A 20,317-nucleotide genomic window follows, 5' to 3' on the forward strand; every position below is an offset into this window, starting at 1 on the left:
GCAAAACGCGTTACATATAACTACCGAGAAAAGGAGCGAAATGTCAAATTTGAATCATTTTTTTTCATAAGCATTTATAAGGAAAAAAAAAGAAATAAAGAAATTAAACTTTTCCTCTTAAAATTGAAATAAAAAACTGTAAATACTAACTTGTACATTGGACGTGAATTTGATGTGATTTTCCCGGCACGCGGACATAAATAAAATCAACACAACTAATAATTTCACCAAAGATGAATGGAAAGACTATCCTTTTAGTATTAAAAAAAGTTCAAAAGTCGAATAGATAAATTTAGAAGTTCATGGTAATTAATTTCATTCCACCCACCTGAAGTATAGATTTATATAATTTTATACAGAAAACATGAATTGGGTGTACATTTGATCCCCGACCAAATGGCATAAGGTAAAAGCCTAATAGCACTTGAAATTAAGAGTGTTCGCCAACTGATCCGATCTAATACAAATCATGGTAATTAAAACAAGACAGGTAAACAAACTAATAGGGGAAAAAACTATATTTTCATTAAATTGAAACTAATTCCAAATCGTATGTTAAATGTTGATTCCAATTCACAAACTGAACTTTATTATGTATTTTCAAGATTATTAAATGTTCATGTACTAAAAATTTATATGAACTAGAATTTATCATCTATTGTTTATTTGTTCTTTCAGAAATTATAAACCAAAACCTAAAACCTTAATCGATTGTTTATATTGTAGACTCTTTTTTCAAAAACCAAACCCTAATCTAATCCAGACTGAAATAAGTCAAAGTGGCTGGATTAAATGACTTCTTCCCCCTCAAAACCGATCTAACCCAATTCTGAACTCCCCTACTTACAATTGAATATAATCATTTCATTTCATATTACAGGATTTTACATAATAAATGAACTCAGGACTAATGTCAACTATGAAAAAATGGATTTAGGACCAGGTCAAGAGAGGAAGTATACAATAGACTTTCTAAGCTTCATGTATGCAATAAGTTTGGGGATCACAGGTGGGTCTCAAACCATCTCTGCAGAGCCAAAATGGAATGGAATGGTTCGAACATTTCACAGCAAAGGACCACATGATTTTACTTCCAAATATCATCACATGATCAAAACATAAGATCTTTTAACAACACGCGATTTACCCAAGTGTAAAGTATCCAAGCATCCTGCAAAGCAAATGCTAGTTTGCATAAGTGAATTGTAAACATCTTTCCCATGTTATTATTCATTACAGGTGGGCCAGTGAACATGATCCAACCAACTCATTTGATGTCCTATGATTGCGAGTAACACACTCTAACACTATTTTTTAAAACTCACTTATTAGTTAAAATTCATCTGGGCTCTACTAGTTCGGAAATGAGACCAACATATTAATTGGGTGAGTATTCTAGAGTCGGGAGAGTGTCTTAGCTTTCATTTCTTACTAATTAATTAATGTCTGCAGAAATGAGCCAACAACTGTAGCAGTGACTCCTTACATGATTGCAATAGGAAACTAAGCAGTATTCAAGCTCAAGGATAAGCACAAGAAAAAATGCCTGATAGTTTGATTTTTCTTAAAGACTACCTTGTTTATGAATCTACCAAAGTATAAACATCTAAAAGGGCCAAGATTTTTGTCTCCATAGATAGTTATTTCAGTCATGTCAGGGCAAAGCGTGAAAGGCATACTGAATCATTTTACCTAATAAGATAGTATATGAATATGAAGGCAAGTGTGAAATACACCACAAGTGAGCATGTTTTCCTTGCTGATTTCTTCTCAAAAACCTACAAAATCCAGTTTCTATACACTAAATCATTTTCCAATAATATGAAGTTAAAAGAAGATATAATGAGGTACATTAATACAGAAAAAAAAAAAAAAAAAAGTTACATTCTTGAATCGATCCATGGTTCCCATCATCATACCCCTTGATCCATCCATTTTGATTCCCTAATTTTACAATTGAATCCAATCAGAATAAAGGGAAGACAGTTTCTCACAGAAACACAAAGTGTTGTTTACATACCACCCGATCAAGCAACTGGTTATGACTCTCAACCTCCTCATGTATATCACCGGTTAACTGTTGATCAAGAAAATATAACAGTCAAAGAAAATATAAATCAACAGATCATTTCATTTTAATGGTTCCTTCAAGCAAATTAGTAAACAAATAATTAGAATATTATGCTATGAAACCAACAGGCTAAATAATTTCTTAGACAAATAATTCATACTTTGCAAATGAACATGAGTATATTTGTAAATAGCACACCAGCTACAACAAGAGATAATGAGTATTTCTATAATTTAAAGAAGCCCCATACAAAAGAGCCAAGCAAAATTCTGTTACAATGGATAAGATATCACCAGCAATTACTAGCTTCATTCCCTCTCACTGTTAGTTTTTCAGAAGAAAAAGAAAGTGTTCCCTTTTATTTGTCATTTTAAAAGTTCAAGACAATATTAATTACTATTTTGTCAAATAGCAATCGTACCCTTACCTTCACCCATTTTTTAATAATTGTACACATTTATCATGAAATTACCATGAGAGAAAGGAAGAATAATTAGTGACAGAGAAATCAGTTAGTAAGATAGATAAAGAGTATATTATAAAATCAGATAATAATAATAATAATTTTAATAAAAAAAATAGAACATTAATTCATTTAATTGTACTTCTTAACTGCTATGTCACAACTTTAAAAGACACTTAAAAAGGAGTTGAGGTGGCAGCTAATAAACAACCATGCACACACATAATCTTGATTAACAATCACAGGCATTTCCAATCGTAAAATGAGGATCCCATTTGATGGTCCCTTGTTTACTTACAAATCAACTGATGCCCATTCAAAAAAACAAAAAATACAAAACATGTTCGTTTTTACAGTGCAGCAAATTAGAAACAGGGCAAACAATTCCCCAACATTTCAGCAAATGATCCAAAATGGTAACACATAAATTAGAAACAACATATATGCAGACAGTATAATTGACCTTAAACAACAGTAGAACCATGGCAAGTAATACTTTCAACACTACTACACTAGTAGAACTTTTCCATGAACCTTTGCATTAGTTAGAACTAATAATTCATATAGCCAGATGTTAAGACAAGAATTCAATAGAATTCAAAAATGAAATAGTACTTGATAGAAAAAACTCACTCGTTTCAGAAACGAAACTCTGTCCTCCAAACTCTCTATGGCTTTATCATTATCATGCTCATTAATTTCACGTGAGTAAGAAGAAGAAGCCCTTAGACCACCCTCCTCCAGACTATCAAAACCATCTACAAGTGATGATCTGGAGGAGCGATTATCTCTGTATTTGAAAATTAAACAATTATGACAGTTAATACACAAGAGAACACCATTATTCCACAAAAATTGAGAACAATGAAATGAAATTTTCCAAAAATACAGCAAATCCAACTTGAAGAATATAAACATTAGCTGTACCCCACATCAGATTTTATAGGTTGGCAGTGATTAAAAAGTTGGTTTGATCCTCAATGGTTAGAAATGCAAAGATGAAACTATCTAACTTCAATAGTGAAACAAGCTTATGGTAGCTTGAGTTAGAAAACCACGATGAATGATTAGTGACAATGACAACATAAATGAAATTGAAAGCAGCAAAGATAGGAAATATACATGAGAAGTAGAGTGAATCAAGATGGTTCTAGATTAGCAAAAGCAAATTTAGCAAGAAAAACTACAGTACTAAAAGCTAGCAAACACAAGCACAAGGTCCTATTTTTATTTTTTTTTGGTTGAGGGGGAGGGGACTGTTGTGAAATAATCAAATACAATATTGGTCTCAAGATAGGCCTTATGCTACTAACAACACTCTGTAAATGGCAAATGATGGCATACATCGTGTTTATACACACAATTTTCTATAACCTATTACTGACAGAATTAGACCAATAAATTTTCTTCTCCTAACTCAACTTCAGATGATAGATTTTACAAATTTAATTGCTAATAGATCTATCGTTATAAGTCAAATCAAGCAAATTTTACATATATTGATAATAAAACAATATGGTAACTATATGAAACTTGAAATATTTTAAGAAAAAGGTATGCAACCTGTTTGAAGGCAATCCCAAATATTATATGATCTTGCCACATTGCATAATTTAAGGAATTATATATTTTTTTTTATTTCTGTTGCTGATTTTAGGTGTTCCTAGTTTATTATAGGAGTTGCCTATTTTTTGTTTCCTTTTATGGTTCTCTTTTTTGTCAATTTATGTACTCCTCAATCATTTGAAAAAATAAAGAGAAGGATCAGATCTTGCTTCAGAGCCCATATCCAAAAAGAGAGAAAGGCAAACTGAAAATCCCAAAATATGTGTGAGTGTGTGTGTGTGGCTAGGCCAAAAAAAACGTCAAAATAAAACCAAACCAGGGACATTGAAAACTCAAGAAAAGTAGCACAAGCCCCAATAATAACTGAAAGTAAAACTAGTTGCCTTTGTTGCCCACAATTAAAGTACAAATCGAAGCTAAAAATTGAAGAAAAGTCACAATTGGATCAAGCTAGTTGAATTTGAGGTGGAGTGTAGAAGAATAAGTTCACATAGGTGGGTTAGAAACAAGTTAAAGAATATATAAGAAAAATGGCCATGAGTCCGAAGTACACTTATTTTTTTAACAAACACACAAGCCACTTAAGATAAAACCCACTAACTCACTCTCACATACTCTTGGACAAGCGCTCAGACATAAAATTCTAATACAACCAAGACATAAAAAATGAATAGCAAAGTATCTAGTAAGGTGTTTGACATGAAATGCTATCCTGATTTTCAATATAAAACATTTTTATTTAATTTTAAATTTTTAATATCATTTAACTAAAGTTGGCATCAGCTCACAACTCACAAGGGACGAAAACAGAGCAACAAGTTCAAAAATCTTGCACAATTTATAAACTGAATGACAAGGCAGTAGGCACTATTGAAATCAACATCTAGACATAAATAAAATAAAATAAAAAAGCATTTGCGTCATAGCTTCAACCTCTCTTATTCCCAACAAATCAAAATCCATACTTTTTCCTGAGTACCTTTTAATATAGTCTCCAGCTCATAGCTAATTAGCTCATTCATAAACAAGACAACAAAACACAGTTTAAGTTAACATCAAGCAATAAACAAATAAGGAAGTTTTCAGTTTCCAGAGCATTCCTACTTCCCTTGTTTGAACTCAAAAAAAGGACATTGGGTTCAATGCAAGAGACTCCCAACCAGTGAGTTCTCAGAAGTGTACATGTACACATTCCCCAAAATGCAAAGAGGTTGTTTCCAGCATTTAAACCCATGTCCTACCGGGCACAAAGAAGCAACCTTACCATTGCATTGCCGCAAGGCTTCACTCTTGTTTGAACTCAAAAGTCAAAATCCTCCAATTTTCCAAAACGTCTCACCCTATTAAAATCTTGACTCTTCTAAATTTCTTTTTCTTTTTCCTTTTGAGTATCAGTAAAAGAAGCATTAACCAGTCAGCAAGTCTTTCACATCATTCCCAGTGAACACAATACCTTCTAGTTCTACCTCTTTGTTCCCCAAAACTTCAGGACTCGAGGATATTACTAAATTTCTAATGGCTCGCTTGGTTTGGATTAATTGAAAGAAGAAGAAGAAAAAAAAAAAAACCTTTATTTCAAAAGCTTCACGCGTGTTTAGGATTGGATTACTTCACTTTTCCTTCAAAAGAGCCTATAATCAAAATCCTAACTGAGAAATTAAAAAACAAAAGAACAATTCTTCCCTAAAAACAAATACAAATTAAACATGCACTCTCACTGAAATCTTTACTATAACTTGTTTTGAATATAAAATAACCTAATCTAAACACTCAAAATACTTTATGAACCTCTTCAACTTCACTTTGTTACTGAATAGCTGATGAACAATGCACATTCATTCCAGATCAAGCATTAGCCTAAAATCCAAATCACCCTTCAAACCTAAGCAATACCCCACCGCATACCAAAACCAAAAAGGTTGCAATCAACGAATGCACCACAAAGCACAAATCAAAAATCTAGGGAAAGAAGGAACAGATCAAAGAACAAAAGGTGTGTCATTTCGAAAACGAACCTTCGGTAACTCATAACTCACAAAACGCGTTTCGGGACTCAACGGAGATTTTGGCGATTATGTGCAAGATCTTGTGAGAAAAAACGTTGAGAATGTGTTTTTGCTGGAGATCCGAGAAAGAAATAACGGGATTGAGTTCGTAACTGTGAGAACGAGCCAATACGGTGTCGTATCTTTATGCTCTTAGTTACCTTTCTTAATTTTTATTTTTTATTAATTTAATTTTTATGTATTATTTTATAATGTGACTTGTTAATCAATTACAAATTTTTAGGTATATAATATTTAAATTAATTATTATAAAATAATTAATTATTTATACTCCCTTTATTTTAGATTATATGATGTTTTAAAGAAGAAAAAAATTGTTTCAAAACATATGTCGTTTTGCAAAATAGTGTTGCATTAGTTTTCTAAAACTTCCCTTAATCAATATTTAGCGATAATAGTGTATAGGAAAAGTAAATGAATTATTAATTAGACAGATAAATGATATATTAAGTAAAGGAGTTATCTTAAGCTACCTTAAAATATTTTTTTTATATTATGTTTACTTGATCTATAATTTTATAATAAATCAGAATATTATATCATCATACACCAACCATTGAACCATATAGAAAATACTTAGATTTTATATTTTTTTACTTTGTTTACTCCCCTTATTTATTATTATTATATTTTTATATTAAAATGTAAAAAGTCCATGGGATCTCATGGAGTCCGCAGATGAAACTCATTTAACTCACGCATTAAGCGAATCTGGTTAAAAGGCCCACAATTTAAATGAGGTTAAAATATTAAGACTCATATACCATATAGGTTGAGTTTAACAGGTGGATTGGAAGCCCAAACCCATTTCCCCAGCTCTAGTTGTAACATTAGCATATCTCCTAGCAAACTATAATCTGAAGTTTGAATTTTGAAAGAGTAAGTATCAACATTGAAGAATAATAAAACCTAATTCATAATTATCTATACCAAGCCCATTAATCCTATCTACAATCACCTTACAGTTAAGTTCAAAAATAACATTGGAGTGACCACCATCAATCATCCAATGCAAAGCCTTTAAAAGACCCAAAGCCTTTCCATAGCAACTGGCAAACATAGCTTCTTCCATTCAGTCCTAGCCATTTTGAACACCTCATTCTCAACTCTACAACACATACTCCATGTAGTAATCCTAACATTCTCTTAAAACCCAGCATCTAGGTTGTATTTTAAAAAGCCCAAAGGGGGTGCAACCCAATTACCAGTATCTAAAGAAGCTTTAGGAGCAAACTTGTTGTCCATTGTGCGAGTAGCCTGAACCCAATCACAGAGAAATTAGTCACTTCTAAAAATAATATGCTCCACCGAGTTGTGTTTATCTTCCCAAAACTTCTCATTTTGATTCCGCCAAATACCCCAACACAATGAAGCAAAGGTAGGAAGATCATACTACTGCAAAGTATTAATGGTCGAGAAGATTACCTTTTGAACTAATTTAGTTGAATCCATAATAACAGAGATATGTTGCGATAACCCAACCTGTTGCAACATTGGACACCAGGCTCGCAACAAAAAAAAAAGATGGGTTGCATTCTCGAGACCAGCCTCACAATGAATTCAAGTTGAAGGACAATCCACACCTTTATTTCCAAATCTCACTCAAGTAGAGAGGTTGTCTCTACAAAGATTCCAAACAAACAACTTTACTCGAGGTGGAACTTTTATATTCCATATTCTCTTCTTATCGTCTGGAATGTGCTTATCACTATTATATACAATGTGCTCCTTGAAAATCTTGTATGCACTACGAACTGAGTGTTGGCCATCCTTCTCAAAAGCACAAATTCTTGCATCACTACTTCCCGAATTAAAAAAAAAAAAAAAGGTTTCTTAAAATATCCGGCACATCCTGCTCCTCAAAAAGGACTCGGATAACATTCTTATCCCACTCCTTCTCCCCTTCAAGCAAAATATCCTTAACCGTAAGGCTCTCACTATCAGGAATAAGGACCCGTGAAGATTACAAACCATGTTTATCCTGAATCCAAGGTTTTGACCTAAGATTAATTTTTAACCATCATCAATCTTCCACCTATAGCCATCCCTCAACACAACCCATGAAATGCAAACACTACGCCAAGAGAATGATGGGTTGTGACCCACCTTAGCCTCCAAAAACTCCCTTCCAGGGTAAAATTTAGCTCTGAATAACTTTGCCCCCATAGTATCTCGGTTGGATAACAGATTCCAGCCTTGTTTCTCCAGCAGTGTTATATTAAAGCCATAAGCATTTTGAAACCCCATTCCTCCCACTTCCTTGGTCATATCTAACTTATCCAATGACAACCAATGAATCCCTTTGGGGTCTTGCCTATATGCCCCCACCAATAAGAGTTCATCATCTACAAAGCTCATTCGCCAAAGATTCTAGAAACAAATAGATGTTCATGCAGTAATTGGGCACTGCCTAAGCTACTAACTTAAGAAGGATCTCTCAGTAGAAGCAAGCTTCATGATGATGAATCAAGTTGATTCAAGTAGTTTTGATGATGAAAAAGATGATGACAAAAAGCCCAAAGAAATTTCAAGATTGAGTCAACAAGTTCAAGATCAAGTTTAATTTCAAGCTTCATGAGAAGAAATCAAGAAGATTCAAGAATCAAGAGAAGTTTGATTTCAAGATTCAAGAAAAGATGAATTCAAGATTCAAGAGAAGAAATCAAGAAGACTTCACAAGTATTGAAAAGATTTTTCAAAAAACAAATATAGCACAGTTTTGTTTTTTCAAAAGAGTTTTTCTCAAATTTTCTAAGTTACCAAAGTTTTTACTCTCTGGTAATCGATTACCAGTTTCCTGTAATCAATTACCAGTGGCAAAGTTTGATTTCAAAAAGTTTTTAACTGAATTTGCAACGTTCCAATTGATTTCAAAATGGTGTAATTGATTACAAGATATTGGTAATCGATTACCAGTGTATCTGAACGTTGAAATTCAAAATCAATTGTGAAGAGTCATATTCTTTCATAAAAAGCTTTGTGTAATCGATTACATAATTTTGGTAATCGATTATCAGTGACAAGTTTTGAATAAAAATCAAAAGATGTAACTCTTCCAATGGTTTTCAGTTTTTCTCAAGGTCATAATTTTTCCAATGGTTTTCTTGACCAGACATGAAGAGTCTATAAAAGCAAAACCTTGACTTGCATTTAAAATAACTTTTCAAATATTCTTTTGCAACCTTTGAATCTCTTTGAACATCTTTTTGAACTTCTTCTTCTTCTTCTTTTGCCAAAAGCTTTCAAAGTTTTCTGGTTTTCTGGTTTCCAAACCTTGTTCTTTCACAGAAAACAAAAGTTTGTTATTTATCTTTTTTATTCTCCTCTCCCTTTGCCAAAAAGAATTCGCTAAGGACTAACCGCCTGAATTCTTTTTGTGTCTCTCTTCTCCCTTTTCCAAAAGAACGAAGGACTAACCGCCTGAATTCTTTTGTGTCTCCCTTCTCCCTTGTCAAAGAATTCAAAACGACACAGTCTAAGAATTCTTTTGATTCTTCCCTTTCCCTTAAACAAAAGATTTCAAAGGACTAACCGCCTGAGATATCTTTTGTTTCCCCTTCACAAAGTTTCAAATGACTAACCGCCTGAGAACTTTGTCTTAACACATTGGAGGGTACATCCTTTGTGGTACAAGTAGAGGGTACATCTACTTGGGTTGCTGTAACTGAAAACAAGAGAGGGTACATCTTTTGTGGATCAGTTCAAGTGAAGGATACATCTAGTTGGTTGTTCAAAGAGAACAAGGGAGGGTACATCCCTTTTGGATCTTTGCTTGTAAAGGTTTTTACAAGGTTGAAAAGAAATCTCAAGGACCGCAGGTCGCTTGGGGACTGGATGTAGGCACGGGTTGTTGCCAAACCAGTATAAAACTCTTGTGTTTGTCTTCTTCTTTCCTACACTCTTTAATTTCCGTTATGCACTTTAATTATCGCTTTTACTTTTGGTTAAGTTTCTATTTCTGTTTTTTACTTTCTTAACATTATAGTAAAAGCCTAATTGAATCTAGTAACATTAAGAAAGATAGATTTTTAATTAGTAAAGATTCATTAATAATTAATTCAACCCCCCCCCCTTCTTAATTATTCCGAGGCCACTTGATCCAACACTCTTTACTAGCTCTTGAAAGTGCTTTGCCTCTCTAAGAATTCAGCTTGCTCCATGATCTATCTTTGACAAATTTAAAAGCTGCCTTTTTGTTTCTTCCTATCAGAAAGGAAGACCCAAATATTTGTTACCATTCAACAACCCTTCCTTAACACCTAGCAAGTTCAAAATTTGACCTTTATCCAACTGAGAAGTATTTCTACTAAAAAAAGCTTTTGATTTCTAATAATTCAGTTGTCAGCCCGAAGCTTTTTCATACTTTGTGAGAATGTTTTTCACTTGGCCTGCTTCTTGGTTAGACGCATGAAAGAACAAGTAGCAGGCATTAGCAAAAAATAAATGCGTTATGATAGGGGTTCCTTTATGGACCTTAACACCATGAACATCACCTTGAGCAATAGATTTTTTAATTAAGGTAGTGAGGCCTTCAACACATAAGATAAAAAGGTAGGGGGATAAGGGATCCCCCTGCCTCAGCCCCTATCAAGAATAATGGGCCCAACTAAGCCCTCATTAATAACCACTAAATAACTAATAGATCAAACATAAATCATGATCCAATTAACCCATTTTGTGATAAACCCAAGCTTCAACATCATATCTCTCAAGAAGGACCATTCAATTCTATCGTATGTCTTACTAAGATCAATTTTCAAGGCTACCTCCCTGTTCCACCTCAAGGACAACTGCGAAATTTATCAACAAGTGCATTGAGTCATACAAGTAGTATAAAACGGTAAGAATCGAGTATCGAATCACAGGGAGTTTATTTCATTTGGGAAAGCGTTCATTCAATCAGTAGACATTTGTATAGCATCATGAAATGGAAATAAAAACAGGATATAGTTGCAATTCTAAAGATAACTATAAAATTAACTAAGTAAATGCGAGAAATAAATAGATGATTAAAACGTTAGGCCTTTCTACTGAGTGACTTGATGCAATTAAAGGTTTTTCTCTATCTAATGTTGTTTTTGTGTTCTATGTTGAGGAAAATTATCTTAAATATCTAATGTCTCACGTGAATGGGCTAATTCTAATTAAACTTCGTTCTCGGATCCCTCGTCGAACTTAGCCTAACCAAACAGCATTAAGATCACAGCATATTAAAAACTAGAGTCCTTGCACTCCGTGTCCAGACAATACAGTTATCTAGCCTTACTCTATCCAGTTCTAAGGATTCAAAACATTTCCCAATGCTAAAAATCCTAACTTTACACACAAATGGATGATCAAACCAAAAGCATGCAAGAATTAAGTGCAGATAGAAGCAATGAACACATCAAAACAATATTAAATAGATAGTAAAGAATATTTACATCAAGGCTCAGTAGAAATTCCCAACAAAAGATTTAGCCTTCCATGGCAAGTTATCACCTTTCAGTTACAATAGGAGGTTTTTGAAGCAAAATTCAGATTACACAGTGGTATGGATGTCTCCTCCACCTCTAAGAACCTAAAAATCACTCTAAAACCTAGAATCCTCTTAAAAGCTGAGGTTTTTGGTGCTCCCTTGCCCTGTTACGTCTCTATATTGCATAGGCTCTCAAGCTTCTTCTTTTTTCTATTTTTCGCCAACTTCAGCTTTTAAGGGCTTTCTGTCCTCGAAGACTCGCTTAGCGCCATTTTCGCGCTAAGCGCGAGTTAGTGAATTTTGGCTTAGCGCTTCAAGCGCGCTGAGCGTCAGAAGAGACAAACTACTCGTTGGGCAAGCTAATGGCGCGCTGAGCGCGTGCATGCGTGGCAGATTCTCTTCCAGATTCTCCTCACTCGCTAAGCGGGCTGATGTCTCGCTTAGCGGATGTTGCTCGATAAGCACATTTGTCTCGCTTAGCGAGACAATAGCTACAGTAACCTTCTATTTCTTCATCTTTTCACCTGAAACTGAAGTTGAAAACTCATTAATTCACATTGAAGGGTATATCTATTGCATAAAAATCAAACTAAACCTAAAAATATGTACAAACCTACAAAAAGAACCATAAATTGGAGGAAAGACATGATTTTCATAAAGCTTTTCAACACAAAAGTTAGTCGTAAATGACGACTAACAACTCCCCCAAATTTACAGTTTTGCTTGTCCTCAAGCAAAGAAAGAACAGTTCACTTGTCCTCAAGTGATAAGCTCACATTGGTTATTCAAAATTGTGTTTGTTCCAAAGAATTCAATCACATGAACACAAGTGGCAAGTAATGCTTTCAACCAACAGCTTCTCATAGAGATATACAGAATTTTAAAAATAGGAACATGGTTATTAAGCAACACAGGCGAAATAAGCTAGCAAGCAAGACAGATATCAAGGAAGGATCATCAAGCCAAATCCTCACGGTCACTGTTTCACTCAAGCACAAGTGTTTAGGCTATTTATCAACCAACAACCATCACAAGTCCCAACTTTTGAATTTCATCTCATGACTTACAATTATAAACACACAATTTGAATCCGAAGGACTTTTCTAGGCTTGTAATGAGGCTGGGCTGCAAACAATTCATGGTTTTTCTAGGATGCAAAAGCTTAAGTTCTAGGAGAGCATTCATCCTTAGATCAACTCTTTTTCTCTTTTATTCCAGCTCTATTACTTGCCTTTCACTATTTACAACAATTTGCTTCACTTAGCTTCAATAACAACACACACTCAGTTTTTATTCTTGAATTTTTTCTTTTTTATTTTATTTTAGCAACTTTTATTTGCTACTTCTTTACAATTTTCTGTGTGGCTGTTATTTGTCTTACCACTCTTATCTTCACCCAATAATCTCCCCTAAATTTGGGACAAATTTGCTTTGAACCACAATACTCTCCTACAACCTAAGAAAAGGTAGATGGAGATTACAATTTACAAGCTCAGGGTTCAAGTCAATTAATCAATTTTCAGCTCAACATAGGTGCAAGGGATAAATCATTCATGAATAGGGTAAGCTCTTTGGCTAAGTGGCTATTTCAATCAACCATGGTCTTCATCATCTTCAAACTCATGCATTCATTCAATAATCAGAGATTCATGCAAAAATCGGTACCCAATGCTAGTCGTTCTCTCACAGTTAAAGATCACACACTCACTGGGTTGTGACTCATGATTACCTTCACAATTTATCTGTCAAACCAACTAACATTTTTAGTCATGTCCCTAATTCATGTTCTTTCTCTCCTAATTACTGCATACTTATTCAAAGTAGGCGATCTACGCATCATAATTCACTCAATCCATGCAATTGATCAATTCAATTCATACCCAAACACAAGATTTTCAGATCAAATCAAACCACTACATAATCAAAACGGTAAAGTGTTCACAGCAAGCTGTAAATTTTTCTAACTAAATAAACTGAAACATAAACTAAAATTAAAAGCATAACAAATAATCATGAAAATGTATCAGAAACAGGAAAAGTAAATAAAGATCCTATCAAAGCTCCTCCTGTGGTGATGTCTGCTCGCCATGAGGTGAAGAAGGAGTATCCTGGGCTGGCTGAGGTGTCTCCTGTGCAGCTGTAGGCCAGGGATCCCAAGTACTCTGTGTCGCCTGTAAATCTACTGCATAGTTTGTGTCCTCTGCGCCTTCTTCATCCTCAAAGACCTCCACAACAGGTGAAATAGCAGGTGAAACCTGTGGAGTCGTCTCTGGCGTGGCCTCGTGTGCGACCTCCGATTGAGGCTCCTGGGCTGCGGAAGCCTCACCTCCCCCCAAAGGAGAAGGCTGGACTCCTGGCCAGGCCACCTGTGCCATGGAATCCTCCATGCTAATAATGGGCCGATGCTAAGTCAAGTCGTGAATACTCTGCATCACCAGGCATAAGCCATGGTGGAGGCTCTGCAACATCGGCACTGTGACATCAAAGCTCGGAGCGGAGGTGTCGGCAGGTGCTGGAACTGATGATGGTGGAAGAGAAGTAAGGGAAGCTGATGTAGAAGCAGGAGCAGAAGAGGGGGATGCTGTGGATGCCTCTGATGGTCCCCTAGCCCTAGCCTTGCGGGTCCCTGGAAATACGATCGTGGGATCGTCCAGGTTCCAGCAGTTCTTCTTTATGTAAGTCAAATTAATGGCAGGGCTGAGGGACTCAAAAGTCAGAGAATCTAAAACTACTCCTCGAGCCACGCAGAGTGCAGTAATGAGGGTTGGAAAGTCGAGCCTAGAGGAGTTGAACTAGGCCATTTGTGAGATCTGGCCTGAAATGAGGAAGCCCACATCCATATCCATCCTCATGACCAGCCCATAGACTAACCTCGCCCTGTCCATAGTAAGGTCAAACGTGTGAGAGGTGGGGGGCGAGGTTGGAGTATGAAAGCACACTCCACGCCTGAGCTAAGGTAGTCAAGTCCTTCCTCAGGAGCTTTAAGGGCGCTCCTTCAGCATTTAAAGCCAACCCACACCCTGGAATACAAAGCTTGGAGGCAAGCTCCTGAGGATCAGTGCGCGTTCGGCAAAATCTAGAATAAGCTGTGAGGTGCTCCCCTGGCTACAGGAGTGGTGGTGTCTCTAGAAATGCATTCAGTGATGTCGCATCAAACTTAATCAGCTTTCCTCTGACTCAAACCTGTTTTGGAGATTTATCTTCTGGATCATACAGTTTCGGGTAGAACTCCTTGACCAGGGCCACATCAATGTGTCCGTCCATATGCTGGGTCAAGGCCTTGTGCCAGTTCCGCCTGATCAGCTCCCAACAGAATTCATCGTACTCAATGCCAAAAAGGTTAACATTCCTCTTCGAAAGGATGTTTCGGGAGTGAATGTTCTGTGAATATCGATCCCAAGCGCCCTCAGATGTGAACCTGGTGGTGTCATAGGGCTCTTGGGGCCGAGATGTTGTGGCTTTTCTCTTCCTAGAGGCCATCTGCATCAAAAATAGTCATAGGATTCAAGTTAGACAGGTTTTATTTCAAACTGGAATAAGAAAAATAAAATAGAAAAACAGACTAGGCGCTTAGCGAGACTAGCTCGCTTAGCGCGCCTTATGAAAATAACAGCACTCGCTTAGCACGCAGGGCGCGCTTAGCGCGACAACACAAAAACACACACTCTGGCTAAGCGAGACACACTCGCTTAGCTGAAACAACACAGTGGCTAAGCGAGCATGGCTCGCTAAGCCTTATTCCCTCACAGAGCGCTAATTACGCTTAGCGAGACTGAATCGCTTAGTGCGACACATTACACAGGCTTAATGCCATTAGGCGCTTAGCCCAAACTTACTACTAGGACTTAATTGGCTTAGTGAGTAGGCTCGCTAAGCCCAATTCCAAAATAAAACAAAACAGAGAAGAAATTGCGCTTAGCGAGACCGACTTGCTTAGCGCATGAACAAAAAGTTAGAAAATTAAGTTACCTTGGGCTCAGCGAGACTGACTCTCTTAGCCCAGGCTTATTTACTAAAAGAGGTTGGGTGGCTTAGTGAGGCTGACTTGTTGAGCCACTAAGAGAAGACCAATAGCCTCTTAGATTCTGACTCAAGCAACACAACTCACTAAGCGCGGAATGCCAGCTTAGCGAGTTTATACGAACACTTAAACAAAACTGAAAATTTAAGCACTCGCCAAGCTAAAGTGCGGTGGCTTACCGAGTTCATACAGAAACTCATATATTCATACAAAAATGATGACCCACTTAGCGGGATAGGGCCGACTTAGCGAGTTCATCCGAAAACCCAGAAATTCAATAAAAACTTATGAACTCGCTTAACGCACAGGCGCGCTTAGCGAGCACGTCGAAATTTCTAGAAAACTTGGGGCTTTTCATCCCCTAACCATAGGCCCCTATTACGCCTCAAAACCTAATCAAAACACAGCAAAAGAACATACATTGCATGCGAAATTAAACCCTTAACAACATAGCATCTAATAACTATCCTAACAGCAGCATTGCAAATCACACAATTGAAACTTTAAAACAGTAAAATAAGGCTTCCACCTTAAGGTTCAAAACAAAAAATTAAAATGAAAAGTTAGGAAGAACTTACTTGAGTTGTGGCGAAAGGGAGCAATAGGAAAGCAAGTGAAGCAAAGTGGGCATAATGGAAGCACAGTGCAGAGAGTGCGAGAGTGAGTGAGAAATGAGGAGTGTATGCACAAAGTAACTGCCTAAGGCAGTTAAGCCTTATTTTTGGCAGTTTCGACTGCCTCGCTTAGCGCGGGTGACTCGCTAAGCGAGCACTCAATGACTTGAGTTTTCAGAATTCAAAATCACGCGCTTAACCGGAAAACTCACTCAGCTCAATTCAAAAATTAGAAAATCCTGAGAAGGATTTGGGTTTAGCGCGAAGGTTACGTGCTGAGCGAGTTCTGCAACTCTGATTGGTCTACAACTCTCACTTAGCGGGCCATGGGCCGGCTTAGCGAATAAAATGCTTCCTGATGTAGTAGTGGGGCTTGCTTAGCGAGAGACTCTCGCTTAGCGCAATTCCAAACCCGAGAGGGATTTGGGCTTAACGGGCTAACCCTCTAGGCCCAATTCTCATAAATGGTCCAACAAAGAGGAAATTGCGCTTAGTGCACAGAGGCATTTAGCGAGATGCAGCTGTGCGCTTAGTGAGATGCAGCTGTGCGCTTAGCGAGATGACTCGCTTAGCCCAATTCCAAAAGATGGAATTATAGAGAAGTTTTGGGCTTAGCACACAGGGCTCGCTCAGCGAGGCCCTTTCAGCCAATGAGTAGGGGTTGATGCGCTTAGCGCGAGAAGTGACTCGCTTAGCGCGTGAACAAAGATTCACTTAGCGCACGAGGCTCACTGAGCGAGTGGATGGTTGAAAAATTTTCTAAGTTATTTTTCCATCCACAGCTTCAGAGAAGCTTAATCAACCCCAAATCAAAATGCAAAACATGTTGATGATTCATTCAAGCAATCACAAACAAGTAATCCTAACTGGATACATACTCCCATGTATTTTTTTCACCGATTAAATATTTGCACTTCGTCTTCACATTCTTATCGATATGAAACCTGCACAACAAATTTGTACACTCCGGGAACACAGTTTTCACTGCATTCATCAGTGCTAGGTCTCTGTCAGTGACAATAACAACAGGGAGGCGATCGTTTCTTAAAAATAGGCCTCGAAATCGTTCCAAAGCCCATACAATATTATTAACACGCTCAACCTCCAGATATGCAAACCCAGCAGAGAATGTCATCGCCGTTGGTGTCACTCCAACAAAGTCAAGTAGTGGGAGTTTGTACCTGTTTGTTTTGTAGGTATTGTCTATAAAAAACACCAGATGACATGCATTGCATAACTTTACTGCATCTGGGTGACACCAAAACAGATCACGCACCACAACTTCATCCTGCAATCTATGCCAATGAATGTATTGATCACGTTCGAGAAGCTTCATCAGATGTTGCATTTCGGTATCAGTTCCTCTTATTGAAGAACAATATGCACTTCTTGCATTGTAAATTTTCTTTATCGTGGTGCAACTATTGGCATTGTGTTCCTTCAACGTTAGCAAGATGTTTTTTGGTTTCACCATCGACTTTGTCATATCAGCAATAATTTTCTTTTCATCCTTAGTCAATCGCCCAACATATGGATGTCCAATTAAGGACTTGGCCAATTCATGATTGTGAATACCACAGATCAACTTCACCATCCAACCTTCCCCTCCATGCACTGGTTTCCCACGAAGCCTGAAGGGACAACCACATTTCCTACTCCCAGTGTCTTATTCCTACACTTGTACGTACCACTCCTTTCACACCCAATTAAGACAAATGAACTTCTTCCTCTGTTACCGGTATCTGTGTCAGACTTCATAATCACTGCAACAAATTCATTTTCATGGGCAACTGTTCGAGCCCACTGCAAAGCATCATCTCGAGTACCAAATACCTACAACGCAACCCCAACATATTAATTTTTATACAAAACATCAATTCAACCAAATGACTCAAACTAATCAACATGATTACCGTAGACGTATTAAAAACATTTGAACAATCGACATGTGGTTCAGTCACACCACATTCTTCTTCATTATCATAATCATAATCCATATGAACTTCTTGTGACATCGCATTGTCATACGCCCATTGATCATCGTCCATGTTAAGGACATATGCATCATACACAAGTACATACAAATTATCATATAACCACATCCAAAAATTTAGTACATATTAACTAACAAACATATTAACAGGACATATACATCATACAGAACTATATTCAAATTATTATATAACCACATCCACAAATTGAATACATATTAACTAACAAACATATTAACAACTAATACAAATACATTCTAAATTTATAACTACATTATTTACTTAAACTAAACTTAACACTATAATAAACAACTAATAAAGCAATTTTCTACTACAACAAAATACAATTATGTTACCTAAATCATTTAATATTATACCAAAATCATTATACCTAATTAAACCAATTATCCACACACACACACACACACACACACACACACACATATATAAATTTTAAAACAAAATTAAAAAAATTTATTAATAATGGTAACTTCTGGAAGTACTTCTTCCGGAGTATCTTGGGCTGGCTGAGGTGTCTCTTGTGCAGCTGTAGGCCTGGGATCCCAGGTACTCTGTGCCGCCTGTAAATCTGCTGCATAGTATGTGTCCTCTGTGCCTTCTTCATCCTCAAAGACCTCCACAACAGGTGAAATAGCATGTGTCCTCTGCGCCTTCTTCATAGTTTGTGTAACTTATAGTGATGCAATTTGATCCTCCGATATCTTCTGATTTAAAATTTCACATGTATCACCTATATCTTTTCACTTGATATGCTTTATATATACAAGGAAGGGATAAATTCTTTTCCCAAAGATCATATTTATTATTTTGTGACACTCTTTACCCCAACATACATATAAATAAAAAAAACATACAAAAATGTGGAATTTAATTAAACCAATTTTCTTCAAATCACGTAAACAAATTCATGTGGGTAAAAAGATCACATTCGCTTCACTATTACCAAATAAAACTTATTAAAAACATATCCAGCTTAGAACAAGGCCATCCAAGTTTACAAAAGAACTCAAGTTAAGCAGCGATATCAAATAAAGTAAAATAACATGTTCAGAACATCATACAATTGAAATAAAAACTTATGCAATGTCACATCCTATCAGAGCATTGTGTCTCAGTATCCTCTAGCACGAGGTTCTTTCAAGCCATCCACCTAACCATCTGCTCCCATAAACACAAGGTTCAAGATCATCACAGGATCCAAACACAAACAACACACAGGGAGTGAGTTATCACGTTCCTAAATAGGTAGAGATTAACGAAAGCACACACACACACACACACACTCACATACACATATGTCTAATCAAAGTATAACAAGCTCAACTTAGCACAATTCGCATCATTTTACCACTCATTGCGTAACATCACTTGTCCCAAGGATTTAATCACAAATCACATTTCACACCTTCACAATAATCATGTGTTCAAAACAACACATCTCACACTCACACAATTCATTACATACCATCACGTAAAAAGTCACAATGATCATTAAATAGGCGTTATACAATAGATACACTAAGACTCAATCATATATGCAATGTGGTACCATGTCAGTGAAAAACTTCGTCGGGCACCTAGGAATACATGACAAGACAGACCACACACTGGTAAGTTAGGTCACTCTCACTAGGTAAAATCTTAAGGAGACCAGTCAGGGTCACATTGTTTTGCGAGAATGCTCTAACCATGTAAGATCGGAACAAACTTAAAAGAGCACTCAAACCGAGTGTATTAACCCATAAGGCCTAAACTCCGAAGAGTCTGTCAAGGCCTCTCCCTCCTGATTCAGGTTCAACCCAAAAAGCATTTTAGCACACAGACTCTATCTATGAACTATACAAAACACACGACTTCTCAATTGTTTTCAAAATAATTTTATCTCATCGCGCCTCAAAGTGATTAAACTCATCAGGTTCCCACGATGGTTCCTATCACAATACTCGTTGTGTCTTAACTCGTCACCCCTAAAGGTTCTTATAGTTGTGTAATTGCATAGTTCATAGCTCACAACTCAATACATTCAATATCTCAATACACATATAT

At 36.5% G+C, this 20,317-nt stretch overlaps 1 protein-coding gene across 1 annotated transcript; it reads right to left on the bottom strand.

The window, feature by feature from the left end:
• Positions 1-819: 819 nt before the first annotated feature.
• On the bottom strand, positions 820-6,263 carry LOC114402354 (bet1-like SNARE 1-2). Its single transcript, XM_028364888.1, has 6 exons — positions 6,116-6,263; positions 3,168-3,324; positions 2,021-2,077; positions 1,885-1,944; positions 1,693-1,778; positions 820-1,171 (listed from the first exon to the last, which is right to left on the bottom strand). The coding sequence occupies exons 1-6, from the start codon at positions 6,127-6,129 to the stop codon at positions 1,144-1,146; spliced, it is 402 nt and encodes a 133-aa protein (XP_028220689.1). The 5' UTR covers positions 6,130-6,263; the 3' UTR covers positions 820-1,143.
• Between the last annotated feature and the right edge of the window lie 14,054 nt (positions 6,264-20,317).

The sequence above is a fragment of the Glycine soja genome, chromosome 20, assembly GCF_004193775.1.
Source record: "Glycine soja cultivar W05 chromosome 20, ASM419377v2, whole genome shotgun sequence".
NCBI lineage: Eukaryota > Viridiplantae > Streptophyta > Magnoliopsida > Fabales > Fabaceae > Glycine > Glycine soja.

Excerpts from the sequence above, each read along its gene's own strand:
- LOC114402354 (XM_028364888.1), bottom strand. Across the intron at positions 1,945-2,020 it reads ACCAGTTGCTTGATCGGGTG|GGAATCAAAATGGATGGATC; the intron begins GTATGTAAACAA and ends TTGTAAAATTAG. Across the intron at positions 1,172-1,692 it reads TTCATATACTATCTTATTAG|GATGCTTGGATACTTTACAC; the intron begins GTAAAATGATTC and ends TTTGCTTTGCAG.